This window comes from Cydia strobilella, chromosome Z (assembly GCF_947568885.1).
Source record: "Cydia strobilella chromosome Z, ilCydStro3.1, whole genome shotgun sequence".
NCBI classification, from domain to species: domain Eukaryota; kingdom Metazoa; phylum Arthropoda; class Insecta; order Lepidoptera; family Tortricidae; genus Cydia; species Cydia strobilella.
This window is the reverse complement of record NC_086068.1, coordinates 1,709,963-1,724,061: the sequence shown is the minus strand read 5'-3', so window position 1 is coordinate 1,724,061 and position 14,099 is coordinate 1,709,963. Positions and strand designations below refer to the sequence as shown.

At 38.3% G+C, this 14,099-nt stretch overlaps 1 protein-coding gene and 1 long non-coding RNA gene across 2 annotated transcripts in view; both read right to left on the bottom strand.

Annotated features, from left to right (window-relative positions):
* The window catches only part of LOC134754549 (SET and MYND domain-containing protein 4-like), a 36,218-nt gene extending 31,835 nt beyond the window's left edge, over positions 1–4,383 (bottom strand). Inside the window, exons 1-3 of the mRNA XM_063690851.1 lie at positions 3,912–4,383; positions 3,415–3,673; positions 1,499–1,679 (exon numbers count right to left, since the gene is read on the bottom strand). Of these exons, the coding sequence (XP_063546921.1) occupies positions 1,499–1,679; positions 3,415–3,673; positions 3,912–4,066 (595 nt within the window). The 5' untranslated portion in view covers positions 4,067–4,383. The remainder of the gene's footprint in view (positions 1–1,498; positions 1,680–3,414; positions 3,674–3,911) is intronic.
* Positions 1–14,099, bottom strand: part of LOC134754592 (uncharacterized) — a 363,458-nt gene that overhangs the window by 153,160 nt on the left and 196,199 nt on the right. The window lies entirely within an intron of this gene.

Below are 14,099 nucleotides of genomic sequence, written 5' to 3'. Positions count from 1 at the left end.
AATAAATAAAAATCGACAAAATTCGATCAAAATGGACACTTGGCGCGCATGCTCTTTCCCGTTCTTTCTTGCGAAATGTGACAGAGACAGCGGCAAACCGATGGAACGGCCTTAAAGCGTAATCGCCATGCATGCGTAAGCGCAATCGTAAAGATCATGTCCATCAGAAGCAGAATACAGGCCATACAGGGTAGTGCAACAGCATACTAAATATGTTAGCGGACATGCCAGATAGTCTTTTACAAAGACATTGGATGTCTGAACTTATAAACCCCCATTTATATATTTTTTTAATTGAGGTAGTGTGTAGTAAAAATAGTTTTAGTATAAATAACATAGCTTTTAAGTAACTAACTAACAAATTTCGAACACAGTGTCTGAATAAAGAAATTATTTATTTATTATAAACAGCAATAGAATGTCAAATTGAAATAAATGAAAAAGTTAACATAATATCTAGGAGGATATAACCAAACGGAGACACCACGTCTGTAATTTGTTGTACAAAAAAGTCTGCCGATTTCTGCGGGGGAGGGGAACGTCAAATGTATAGGTAACGTAAAAATAGCCATGTCAGATAAACGTCAGTCCATACATTTGTAAGACCGTTGGCCGACTATTTTCGACAAAGTACCCGCCTCCTAGCATTATAGGCATATCAAAATGCAAGAATAATTTAGTAATTTGAGATTTAGATTGATGATTTTCTATGATTCCTTGGTTTGGCCGCAGGGTTTGAAGGGATAATTATCAATGATAGTTAGTTATCTTGATAATTATCGTGATTTTTATGCCTGATAATTATCGATTTGATAATAACCGAAAATTTACGAAGATTCTAAGACGAGATTTTAAAATTTACTAAAGAATTCAATGAAAATAAATGTAGCACCATCCATACTTGGTATATATCGGATAATTATCGCGATAATTATCAAAGACTATAATTATTATAATATAACGCCATTTTGCCGGGGACTAAGGGCCGGTTGCACCAAACCGTCTGTCACCGTTAAATCGTTCACAAATTTAATTGTATGAGACTTTTCATAGTTCTCTGCTGAGTGATGTTGAGCTGTCATGTGTGATTGGTGATTTAAATTTAAGAATAATACAAAAAACAAGAAATATAGACATCGGCAAGAGAACAAAGATAACAGATGCTCTGCAGTTTAGTCTGAAACAAAAGTGGAGGTGGGCAGGTCATATAGCAAGATATCAGGATCAAAGGTGGACAAATCTTGTAACAAAATGCCCAGGCCCAGCTGGAAAAAGAAGAGCGGGAAGGCAAAGAAAAAGATGGGCAGATGACATCCTACAGGCTGCGGGAAGAAAATGGATGAATGTTGCCACCGACCGACAAGAGAGGTGGAGACAGATGGAGGAGGCTTATACCCTTAGGGACCACTAATGTGGGATAAAGCTAAATAATACTAATAATAATGTGATTGGTGCGACTGGGTCTTAGGAGTTTCCATTTTACAAAAATAATGCTAACCAGTACTAGCCGGGGACAGTCTTAGCTCCGCCGCATGGGCCCTCGCTTCATCCAGCGCCGCCAGGGCTTCGGTCCGCGCCCGGAGCTCCGCGTGGCAGTCCGCGCGCCGGAGGAGCAGCTTGTGACGCTGCTCGCGCGGATACCCGTGCGACAGGGCTAGGGATATGTCAGAGAGGCATTCCTGAAAGATGATACTAGTTTGATGATACAGTCAAGGGCATAAATATATATACATTCCCAAAGTTTCAAAAATATGTATAAGCTCTGAGCTTAGACAATAAAGTCGTGTACACATATTTTTGAGCGATTTGTATGGATCGATATTTTTGCCTTCGACTTGTACGTTAAGAGCGAGGAAACTGAGTATCTTTGTATAGAGGTGACCTGTAAACTGATTTACGCGTGTGCTAGACGGTCGCTGCGAACCTTCAGACCGTCTGACCTTGGTATGTTTAGTTTTGAATGATTCACGGTTAGTTTCACTAGACTTATATTGACCGGGATATAGACCGTGATAAACTCATAAATAATACAAAAGGTAATCACGGTATAGACCCCGGTCAATATAAGTCTTGGTATGTTTGTACGCAATTTTGTTGGAGACAACTGTCTACACGGTCCGTCAAGACCAAGGCCACGCGGTCTGAGGGGCTTGTCGGCGACCGTCTAGCAAGGCCTTTAAACAGCACGATTTTTCACATATTAAGTACAGAACGAATTATCTCAAATAATTTTTTCGCCCAAACCCTAAGCTGTTGAAAAAAAAAGGCATTGTTTCTTTTGTGCGCCACGGTGGCTACCTTCTTTATCGTTTAAAAGGCAATTTTAGCGTTCTACTTTTATGGTACAAATTCAGTCTCCTCTCTCCTCCTCATGCATTCTGTCTCTTGAGTTTGTGCAAAGTAAGCTTAGTCAGAGTCTATGCATATTTATTATAGGGTCATTGCGCTAGTTTTCGTCCACTTGACGGATTAGCAAATAATATATTTCATTTTTAATTTGCTACTTGTAAAATTATATTTTTATGTAGGTAAATATATTGTTTAGACCACTTTAGACATTAAGGCTAAGTCTGCCAAAATAGTATGGAAAGAAGCATGTGAATATAAAACTTAGAGATATAGAATAAAACTGAAGGACATTAGAAAGAGAACAAAAATAATCGACGTAAACCACACTATGAAAAAACTAAAATGGAAGTGGACCGGCCACATGCTCCGAGACAATAGAGAAAAATGGTCAAAAGACATCACAACATGGTACCCAAGAGACGGAAAAAGGGATGATGGAAGACAAAAAATGAGATGGGAAAACGAGTTCAGGCAGGTGGCTGGAGCCTTCTGGAGAAGACAGGCTCTGGACAGGGACTCGTGGAGGAATATGGGAGAGGCCTATGCCAAGGGCAACCAGACAAGACATCTGCGGAGAAAGGCTAGCAGTAAGCAGTAAGATATTAAGGATTGCAATAAATCCAAATTTGTACAGTAATGTAGGTTTATATTCAAATTACGTCAAGTGGACGAAAACTAGCGCAATGACCCTATTATAACAAGTTCATTTCAAGTCAAAAACAGAGTGAAGTCACTATAGGTACACTCAAGTTATAACGACATTACATAGGTTAGATAAGTAACTGATGTGACTCCCAACTTACTCCCATCTTTATAAAAAAATACACACACACACTTCACTGGCTCAGTGACCTAAAAAGGATCTTGGCCTCTGACTCAAGAGAGCGCCACTCTGCCCTATTCTGCGCCACTTCTAACCAGTTGGGTATTCCGAGGGCGGACAGGTCTTTTAGGGCTTCGTCACTCCAGCGGTATCTGGGATGCCCAGACGGACGTTTCCCGCCTGGGTGCCCCACATACGCTCTTCTCTCAACACGAAAAAAAATAGATATAAAAAAAACTAACCTTAAACCTCTTCATCCTGAGCAGCGCGGCAGACCTGTTAGCCAGAGCGAGAGGGAACATATCTCCATCCTGTGTCGCATACAGTACACTCTTGTTATAGCACTCGTAGCTATCCAGCAGCATGCTGGCTCTAAATTTCTCGTTGCCCCGCTGCCTCCACAGCAGGGAGACGGAGTCGCATTTGAGGGCAGTGTCCGAGTCGCTGGTCTTACGGGCGTAGGTTGAGCGCATTTGGCTGAGCCAGTGGAGAAGGATTTTTCTATAAACCGAAATAAATGTAATATAGTGTGTAATTGAAATAAGAATAAGAATAAAGATTTTCAACTGTCTAGCTATCACGGTTCATGAGATACAGCCTGGCTGGTGACAGACAGACAGACAGTGGAGTATTAGAAGAATACTAATATCAGATTACGACAAGTCTAAAAGAGAGGTTACTGAGTTACAAACGAACGAGCGGTATTTCAACTTGTTTACAGAATTATTTATAAACGAACCTCACTCCTTCATTCTTCAAGAAGTAGTTCATCGTGTCCACTTCGCAGTCACACGTTCTGTCTATCTTCTTTTCTTCAGAAGACAACAGAAGGAGAAGGATTTCCCACTGTTTCGATACATCCTCCGGCATATCCATACTGTTCGTTCCACTCATTTTGTATAAATTAGGCACTATAACTGGATCTATACTTAGCGAACACTATTTTCTCACTATATTGTTGGTTTGTATTGCATATTTTATATACAATTCTTAAGCTAACAGTGAAAATATTCAATAACTCAAGCTCAAGTGTTATTATTTGTCGATTTCTACTGTGTAACACTAACGATTTGCATAGGCGTTGCTTTTGCGGAAACTTTAAGCTAAAACGTACCTACTTATTTTGGTCGGGTTTATTGATTTGACACAACTGCGTTTCGTTACACGCAAGGTGCGGTGCACTTAAAATGTAAAGATCATCGACATGGTACACAGAGGGTCTAACGTGAAAATCGATATTTTATTTTGTTATCTGCCTCTCTATCGCACGAATGCAGAAGAGAGCACCATGTCCTGTCTAAAGTATATACAGGATGATTTATTGGTCGTGATCCAGAACCACCAAAAAGAGATGGGATGCATTTAATTAACTTGTAGGCTGTACTGACCACCAGACATTGTAAACTATAGCCAAAGCCATTCACCTTGCATGTATGTAACATACGGTGGGTAAGTGTCATGAATCTAGTATAACTGGATCAGGCTTGAGGGGTGGGGGGAAATGACCGAACGGGATAGTCTTATGTATCTTTCAGTAGTAGCAGAGAAAGCGTTGTTATTGTTTGTCCTTGTCACAGTCTCACATTTTTTTATTCCCCACCGTAAATTTAGTATGGTTTATGGTGGGCTACAAATCTTCTCGACCAATCATATTGTCGCGTTGCGTATGTTCTGTCCCTTACGGGCGCGTATAGCTCATCTATGTAATGCTAGGTCTATGGTAGTACTAGCTTTTGCCCGCGACTTCGTCTGCGTGGACTAAGTAATTTGGGGAGCTTATTTTTATCCAATCTGCTTTTTATTGATTCTGTTTCCAGTTCCACCCCCCTTTTGAGCCCCTTAAGGGGTGAGTTCTGAGATAAAAACGATCCTATGTCCTTCCTATGAGACCAAAGATAGATATAACTCCGTAATAGATGGATACAGTCTAAGGAAAAAACGTGCCTCGAAAATCACGAAAATTTGATTCTCGATCAGATGGCGCCACTAGTTTTGGCCTACACTCGTATAGAGGGCGTTGACTGTTTCGTTTGTTATTTATAATTTTAACGCATACCAGTGAAAGAACATGGGTCAAAATCATATAAAAATAATTAATGCAAATAAAAAAATCATTTATACATATTTAAATACATTTTAACGTATTTTTATAAATCTTCATTTTTAGTTTTAAAGTATGTCGATAGATGGCAGTGAATTTACAGTGGTTACAAAATTTACTATGACAGTACCGCTCTATCTTATTATATCCTCATTGCCGAGACTCAAACTATCTCTATACCAATTTCAACTAAATCGGTTCAGCGGTTTAAGCGTGAAGAGGTCCACACAGACACACAGACAGACACGATTTCGCATTTATAATATTACTAGCTTTTGTCCGCGACTTCGTCTCCGTGGAGTTAGTAATTTGGGTAGCTTATTTTTTATCCGATCTACTTTTTATCGATTCCCCATACAATCTGTCTGTGTGTTACCTCTTCACGCTTAAACCGCTGAACCGATTTAGTTGAAATTTGGCATAGAGATAGTTTGAGTCCCGGAGCAGGACATGGGATAGTTTTTATATCGAAAATCATCCCTTAAGAGGGTCAAAAGCGGGGTGGAATTGAGATAATTAATGAATCCTAATGCTCAAATTGAATGATTGCTATTAGACTATCCAGACGCTATTCTTACTCTGGCTGCGGTTACTAAGTCCACGCAGACGAAGTCGCGGGCAAAAGCTAGTATTATATATATATATATAAAACTACTACTACTACCTTTCCTACTACTAACCTAGTACTTTAATACTAGCTTTCCTGGGTGTCATGCTTCAATACTTGTATCACCGAATTAGGCGTGTCAACAAATAATGTGAGTTTACCCTACCTTCATCAAGCGATTTGTCTGTTCGTTTGCCTCCTATCATTAAAAAGTCACTAGTTGCTAAACTCCACCACATTACCAGTCCATTTACTACCATCAATCCTTATCGTCGTTGTGTAAACAATGATTACTAACACAAATGGAACCTGCCTTATCCGACTTGGTGCCACTTTAGACCTATCTTTATTCAAAACCATTAATTCTTATCAGGTTTGCTAACCTAATCTACCGTTAAAAGAAAGCGCTACTTCTGTTTTACCTGCTGTATTTAGATCCCACAATGTTGAAAACTATGCATATTCGGCGGTCAAGAGTTATTGGTTGCTGTACATGCGCAGGATAATACTTTCATGCATGCATACCTTTACCATATATATAGTGGACAAAAGCTATACTATGACCAACAGAGAATAATGTTTCGCTATTTGATATTCAACTCTATTCCACTATAATAGCGTAGTTAAAGGATGCATAATTTAATTTGGTAGTAATTCTACAAGACTTTTTTTCAATTGGCATTCGATTTTGAACTTTAACGGTTTTGTAATAGCATTGGTGTGAGGTATCAAAGTATCTTTGTCACATTTTCAAAATGGTCGACGGATTGTCATGGAATCCTTTTACGATTATAGTAGGGTAATCAGAAATTTATAAAGGTCGCTCCACACCCATGCGCGAATCGCGGCGCGAAGCCGCGAACGTGTGTGGAGTCGATTTCGCTGATTAGCGAACTAGACTCCACATCCACACTCACGTTCGCGGCTTCGCGCCGCGTTTCGCGCATGGGTGTGGAGGGCCCTTAAGGTGTCCGTAGATACAAACTGCCCGATTCGAATTTTAAGATATAGTTTGTCAAAGGACTGTCTCATTTCAAACATAAACAGAGAGTATCATACTATCTTTGTCTTACACTAGTACCAGCACCCAAAAGAAAAGGATGAGTATAGTTTTTTTTGTTCTGACAATTTGGTTTGACCAACTATAGGTACGTCAAATATTTTGTCTAGATACGATATGGTTAATTACTATCATGAGATTAGAGATCAATGTTCTAAAATCTACTCAATATCCAGGTCCTATGCCAATGATGGTGTTACTTTAAAAAAAGTTACAAATGCTAATAAGTATGTCACTAATTCGAAAAAGGGCTTTTTCTTCCCTGCTAGGAGGGATCAAAGTGGCACTTTTCTTCCCTGCTAAGAGGGATCAAAGTAAAACTTTTCTGTTCTAGGACACAATTTTAAAATTTTACGCACATAATTTTTAAAGCTTAATAGTTATTTGTTATACAAGGGTGCAAAGTTGTATTTTACCCGCGAGTGTGGAATTGAAACACGAGCAAGCGAAAGGATTCTATAGTTGAATCACGAGCGAAGCGAGTGGTTCTAAAATAGAATTCTGAGCGAAGCGAGTGCTTCAACACACGAGAAGTAAAATACAAGGTAGAATCTTGAGCGTAGTGAGGGACTCAAAAACACGAGATGTAAAATAACTTTGCTCTCGTGTTGCACACATAATTTTTCACCTCAGTAGTGAGAACATATTAAAGGTTAAAATGTATTTCGAATTACACAGAATAAACAGAAAAAAAAGTATTATAATATGTACGATACGGGACCGGACCGGACCGGACTGGACCGTATCGTACCGTGCCGTACCGTACCGAACCATACCATAAAAAATGTAATAAAAGTATGAAGTTCATGGCCTTCACTAAATTAAAAAGCTACATTGGTCGCACTTTCCTCACTCCAGGGAGTGACGAAAGTAGGCTTATTCGAGCTGCTGAGGTGAAATAGTTATTTGTGCAACAAGAGAGGAAAGTTGGTTTTTCTTGCGAGGGACTCAAAAACACGAGATGTATAATAACTTTGCTCTCGTGTTGCACACATAATTTTTCACCTCAGTAGTGAGAACATATTAAAGGTTAAAATGTATTTCGAATTACACAGAATAAACAGAAAAAAAAGTATTATAATATGTACGATACGATAAGATACGATACGATACGAGACGAGACGAGACGAGATCGGACCGGACCGGACCGGACCGGACCGGACCGTACCGTACCGTACCATACCATAAAAAATGTAATAAAAGTATAAAGTTCATGGCCTTCACTAAATTAAAAAGCTACATTGTTTGACGAAAGTAGGCTTGTTCGAGCTGCTGAGGTGAAAATAATTTTTCAACACACTTGCTCAAAACGACGTTTTTATTCCACCGATTTTTGGCTCATAATCCTAGATATTAAACACGCGTGCTCTTTCAGTGTATTATTCCACTCGTGGTTTTTCATTATATTATCCGACTGAGTTAAGAAGCTAACTGATTGCTAATAATATGCATGGAAAGGGAGCCTTCTTTAATTGGTCGGACTGGCGGGCACGGGCGCGCTCCTCGCGCCTGCGCAGTGCGCGGCCCGGCCGGCCCGCCCGCCGCGCCGCCCGCCGCCGGGGCGAGCGAGGGCCGGCCGGCAGTACGAGTATGACAGATGAAACACACAATACTAACTGTTTTAACTATTAAAATTTGATTAATATGAAAGTTTCTTTTTTTTTCTCGCAAGTGTGTTGAAAAACGTCGTATGAAACGCGTGTGCATTGGTCATTACACACATCGGCTTTCTTATTGCGCGCTCGCTTACAGCTCGCGCGCACAATATCGCCTCGTGACTGTAATGTTCGATTCAACAAAAAGAAGTTTCAATGCATGATTAGACAAGTCAAATACTTAGGGCAAATATTTGAAAATGGTACGGTCCGACCTAATGACGACGCGATTAAGACTATAACTAATTATGACAGACCCAATGACAAGTCCGACTTACAAAGTATGGATGGTATAGAAAGGATGCCAATCTCTTATGGCAGAATTGTTGCAAAAGTGACCGCTTTCAGCTTTAAATAATAGTTTCTAATCTCTCCGGTGGCGCTAGTTAGGCTCTGGGACATGAGTATAACATGAACCATATAAGGCAACAAATAACCCGACCAAATTACGTAGGTTGTTTTTGGTAGTATTTCGGTGTATGGTGGCGCCGCCTAATTACTGTTTTTCGATGGACACTTTTCATACATAGAGATTTGGCTCCTTTATATAGTCTCCATGTTACAAAGACTATTAGGTCTAATTAACTATTTAAGACCATATATTCCCAATCTGGCTTCACTTACTAGCCCATTGAGAGATCTACTAAAGAAAAACACGATATTTGACTGGCAAAAAATTCATACTGATGCCTTTGAGCGAATTAAGACTATTTTATCGACGAATCCCGTTCTGCAAACTTTTGATCCCAGCAAAGAGATCGTGATTCAGACTGACTCGAGCAAGACAGGCATAGGTTGTGTACTTTTGCAGGATAATATGCCTCAAAATCCCTAACAGAGACTGAAATAAATTATGGTCAGATAGAGAAAGAATTTCACTCATTTAATTATGGCCAAAAAGTAATTATGTTGACAGATCATTTACCGAGATTTCTATAATGAAAAAAAACTTACATGACATTCCGTCAACTCGCCTGCAGAGAATAAAATTAAAATTAAGTAAATACGACTTAACCATGAAGCATGTTCCAGGTACACAAATGCATATAGCCGATGCATTAAGTCGAGCCTGCTCCGCGGCTAGTCAAGACTGTGAAAGTGATCTCAATGTAGTGATTCACAGTGTTAACGTTTCAGATGCAATACTATCTCAATTAAAACAAGAAATAAAAATAGATCCTGTAGCATCAAATTTAATGGATTTCTTCAAAAAAGGATGGCCAACTTCTGTATCTAAGGTACCGATTGAACTGAAATGCTATTACGACATCCGAAATAACATTAGCTTTGAGGATGACTTGATATTTATAGACCATAGGCTTTACGTTCCCAACATCTTTACTAATACTGACAAAACTGCACGAGTGTCATTTCGGCATGTCTAAGACCAAAGCTCGAGCGAAAACACTATTTTACTGGAAGAATATGTTTTTCCCCTCACTAGCTCGGAAAGCCGTCTTTTATCCTTTAAAACAAGCGAGGAAAAACGCATTTTATCCACTAGTGGGGAAAGTAATTTGACCTTGGGATGGAGCGTGTTTAAGTAGCTTGACAGATAACAAAACGTAAAAAGCTCATAATAATGGTTCGTTCGATATTAATTATCATTAAATAAATGGTTTGAGAATTTAATAAAAAATACCAAATTTAGCTTTATTAATGATTTTAAGTCATAAACCTTAAATTCGATAACAAACATTTCTTTTTTTAAATGACGTTGCATGTAATTCTGAACGCACAAGTTGCAATTCGAGTCGATGCAATTTCAAAACGCATCGTCAAAAATGTCAACATTGTCAACAAAAAAATTCTCACCTACTCCGACACGTAAAAATACACAACTTCCAGAGTTTTCTGTTATAATATCGTATTATCGTTAAAAAAATTAGTGATTCCAGTGATGAAGATGATCTAACGCCTGTGGATGTTGCACTTTCCTCGCTATAGTGAGGGGAAAAGTTTTGTGTTACACACGGGTGCAAGTGTATTTTACTTCTCGTGTGTTAAATACAACTTTGCACCCTTGTATAACAAATAACTATTCTGATATAGACAATTTCATTTCTGGCTGTAGTGTGTACCTTAAACATTCTAATAACAACATAAAAGTCAAAGACAAACTAAACAGTCTACAGTGTGTAATGACCAACTTAACACACTTGTATCATAATGTACTATTTTTGAATACAGTCAAATACCCTATTATATAGGTAACTGTAACTTTTTCGTTCAGGTGTGTCTGTTACTGTATTTTTTGTCGTTCTAAGGCAAACTTTGTTTATAAATGGAAGAAAAAACTCGGAGTAAACCAATAGAAACATTGGTATTGACATTTAATTTCCTAATTAATGCCATTACCGGTTCTAACGCGATTAAATTTCATTATTTTACCTTTTTTCCGACAAAAAAATAAAAAATAAATACTTAAAGGTAAAATAATAAAATTTTACCGCGTTAGGCGGTAATGACATTAATTATGTGTACAAAATGCGAGAGTTTAAAGTGTTATACTTCATTTCCTTTTGAACTTACATAGGTTTTACGGTACAAGTATTTTCGTTGAGTAGGTATATAATATAGACAGAGAGGCAAGATGTTAGGACACCTAATACGAAACGACAACTTTTTCCTTAACATCCTGGAAGGAAAAATTGAAAAGACGAGAGGCAGTGGAAAGCCTAGAATCACATACCTGAGCCAAGTAAAAGAGAATGCATCGTACGAGCAAATCAAAAGACTGGCTCAGGAAAGAAAGGACTGGCAATTACTCCACCGACAAGAGCAAAGCTCTTAAGTGATGATGATGAGGTATATAATATAGACAGAGCATTAGTAATATTAGTGTATTTAAGCTCCAAAATAAATTTAACGAGTACAAATCATAATGGCTCGATAAGAATCAATGTTAAAAACTGTTGTATTTAAGGGTCTCCGCCAAGCTCGGTTCTCCATACAAACGTTCCGCTCTCATTTTAAAACGACTAGCTATATTGCTCTGAAATTTTGTACGTACAATAGAAAAACCAAAAAAAAATTACCTAGGGAAGAGCGGTGCCTCCCGACACAGGCAATTTTTTGCTTTCCGGGCGGCTCCATCCCCTAAATCATGGCAATTTGTATTTTAAAGAAATAAAGAACTTTCCTATGTTGTTGTTATATTTTATTATTGTATCAAATCTACTGCGGATGGTGTACCGAGACAAACCTTACTGGTTTAACGGTACTTTTGTAATTAAGTTGTATATTATGTGTATTTACCTGATTAAAAAAAAACAAAAAAAAAGAATTTTGTATTTGTATTTTATATAAGGTATATCTATGTCTATAATTCGTTTATATAGCTTCAGATACCACAGTTAAAAAATACAGCGAATTTAAGTTTCTCGTACAAAACTTGTTTTTGCTCTATTTCGTTTTGTTTTATCAACTGGAGCTTAAACAAATTTCAGACCTAGATATACCTCATGTCATTGTATATGCAAAGTTTCATTACAATCCAACACGTAGTTTTAAAATGAGAGCGGAACTACGTTTTAGGGAAGGTGCAATTCGGCCGAGCTTGCCGGGGACTTAAGGACTCTGATTTTTCGTTACATATTGTTGTTTTCTCGTTTTCTTCATGTTTGCCTTTCTACCAATATTCAGAGCAAAGATACTGGTTCAAATCAGCGTTGGACTCTTCATTCGGAATGACGCGGCAGAGGCAGTGGCAGTGGTACCCACGGACGGAGCGGCAGGTAGAGAAAGTTCGACGCGCCCCACTGCCCCGCTTGCTGCGTCATAACTTGTAATAAAACGTGAACAGTAAACGTGAGCTTTTGCAAATTTATCATTCACTTCATCCATTTGTTTATTTATTTGCATCCATGAATACACCTTTAGGCAATACAATATACACACATACAGTACCTACACGTGTAGGTAGTTTGAACCCAAACCCCTTAGGGGAGTGGTAAAAGATAAAATTCACAGTACAATGTCAAAGGGTAAATATCGTTTAAATTCAGAGTATAATAGATTTTAACACGCTTTTATTAGGTCGACCTGTATGTAACTAACTGCTGAAAATTAGCATACGCATGTAAGTCGGGTGACAATGCAATATTATGGTACCATCGAGCTGATCTGATGATGAAGACAGGAGGGGGTCATAATAGGAACTCTGTGATAAGTGTTTTTAGAATTGTCTCGATGAGTATTAGTTGCCTGTGGAAAGAAAGTACAGTCAGCGATAAAAGCTTGCCAAAAATGATTTTTTTGCCAAAAAACTTATTTATCAGAAACATTTGAAGGGTAGGTACTGAATTTATTGTAGGTACATGGAAACAACATGTCGAAAAAAGTCTAATGAGGGCTATCGTTTTTTTGCTCACCAGTTGGCGCCTCTGTTGATGGTGGTCCAAAAGACTAAAGAACAGCTGTCAGTCATTGAAGTGACAAGTGACATTAGACATTTTGAACTATGAAAAAGACCACCATCTACACTAGCGCCCCTAGCGGCGAATTCATACGCGTTAGCCCTCATTGAGGAAGTATTAATGTACTAATTTGTTTTAGTTTATGAAATAAAACTATGAAAACGAACCCTTTACAGCGTTCGTGGTCAGGGTTCGAAACGTCGGGATGTATTATAAATTCAGTATACGCGATATAATCCGTTTTCATAGTTTTATTTCATGATTCATGAGTAACTATCGCGGTAACCGAAGACAATATTTTGTTTTAGTTTAGTTACATTGTTTTGTAGTACATAAATGAGTGAAATAATTACAGTTTTATTTTATAGAGCGTATCTAACAATGGAAACCAATCGAATTACACCATTTCATCGCTTAGGGCTTTGGCACCGCCATTTTTGTTCCGACTGCCATACAAACACGGCGAACTTAGAAAATATAAATTTGGTTACCTGCCTTTATATTGTGGTATTTTCTATAAAAAGGGACCTTATTGTCGATGGCGCTTACGCCATTATTAACGATGCTCCGATATAAATACAATGCCGCGCAACGCTGTGCGGCGTAAGCGCCATCGACAATAAGGTCTCTTTTCATAGAAAATGCTCCGATTTTTCTCTTTCTTGAGATTTCAATAAAATCAGTTTTTCACGGAAATGTACGAATGTGTCTTGCTATTTCAGTCAGTCTCGGTACAAAAAGTACTGCTACTACATCTTTCTCTGTTACTCTTATTACTCCTTCATTGGAGTAAAAGAGAAAGATCCCCGCAATTTGCGAATTTCAGTTTTCGCGGTAGGCCCCCTGTTGAGCAAGTGGCGCTCATAGTGTTTAAGTTAACTATAAGTATAACTTGTTATAAGTTAACTATATGTTATAAACAAGTTTGGGAACAAATCAAATTATTTTATTAAATATTTTGATTTGTGTTTTTTAAGTAGTCACACTACTATATATAAATTAAAAACTGTTATAGATGTCATATATTATCGGCGCCACCCAACACATGCATTTTTGCTTACCGGGTGGCTCCATCACCTTATATTA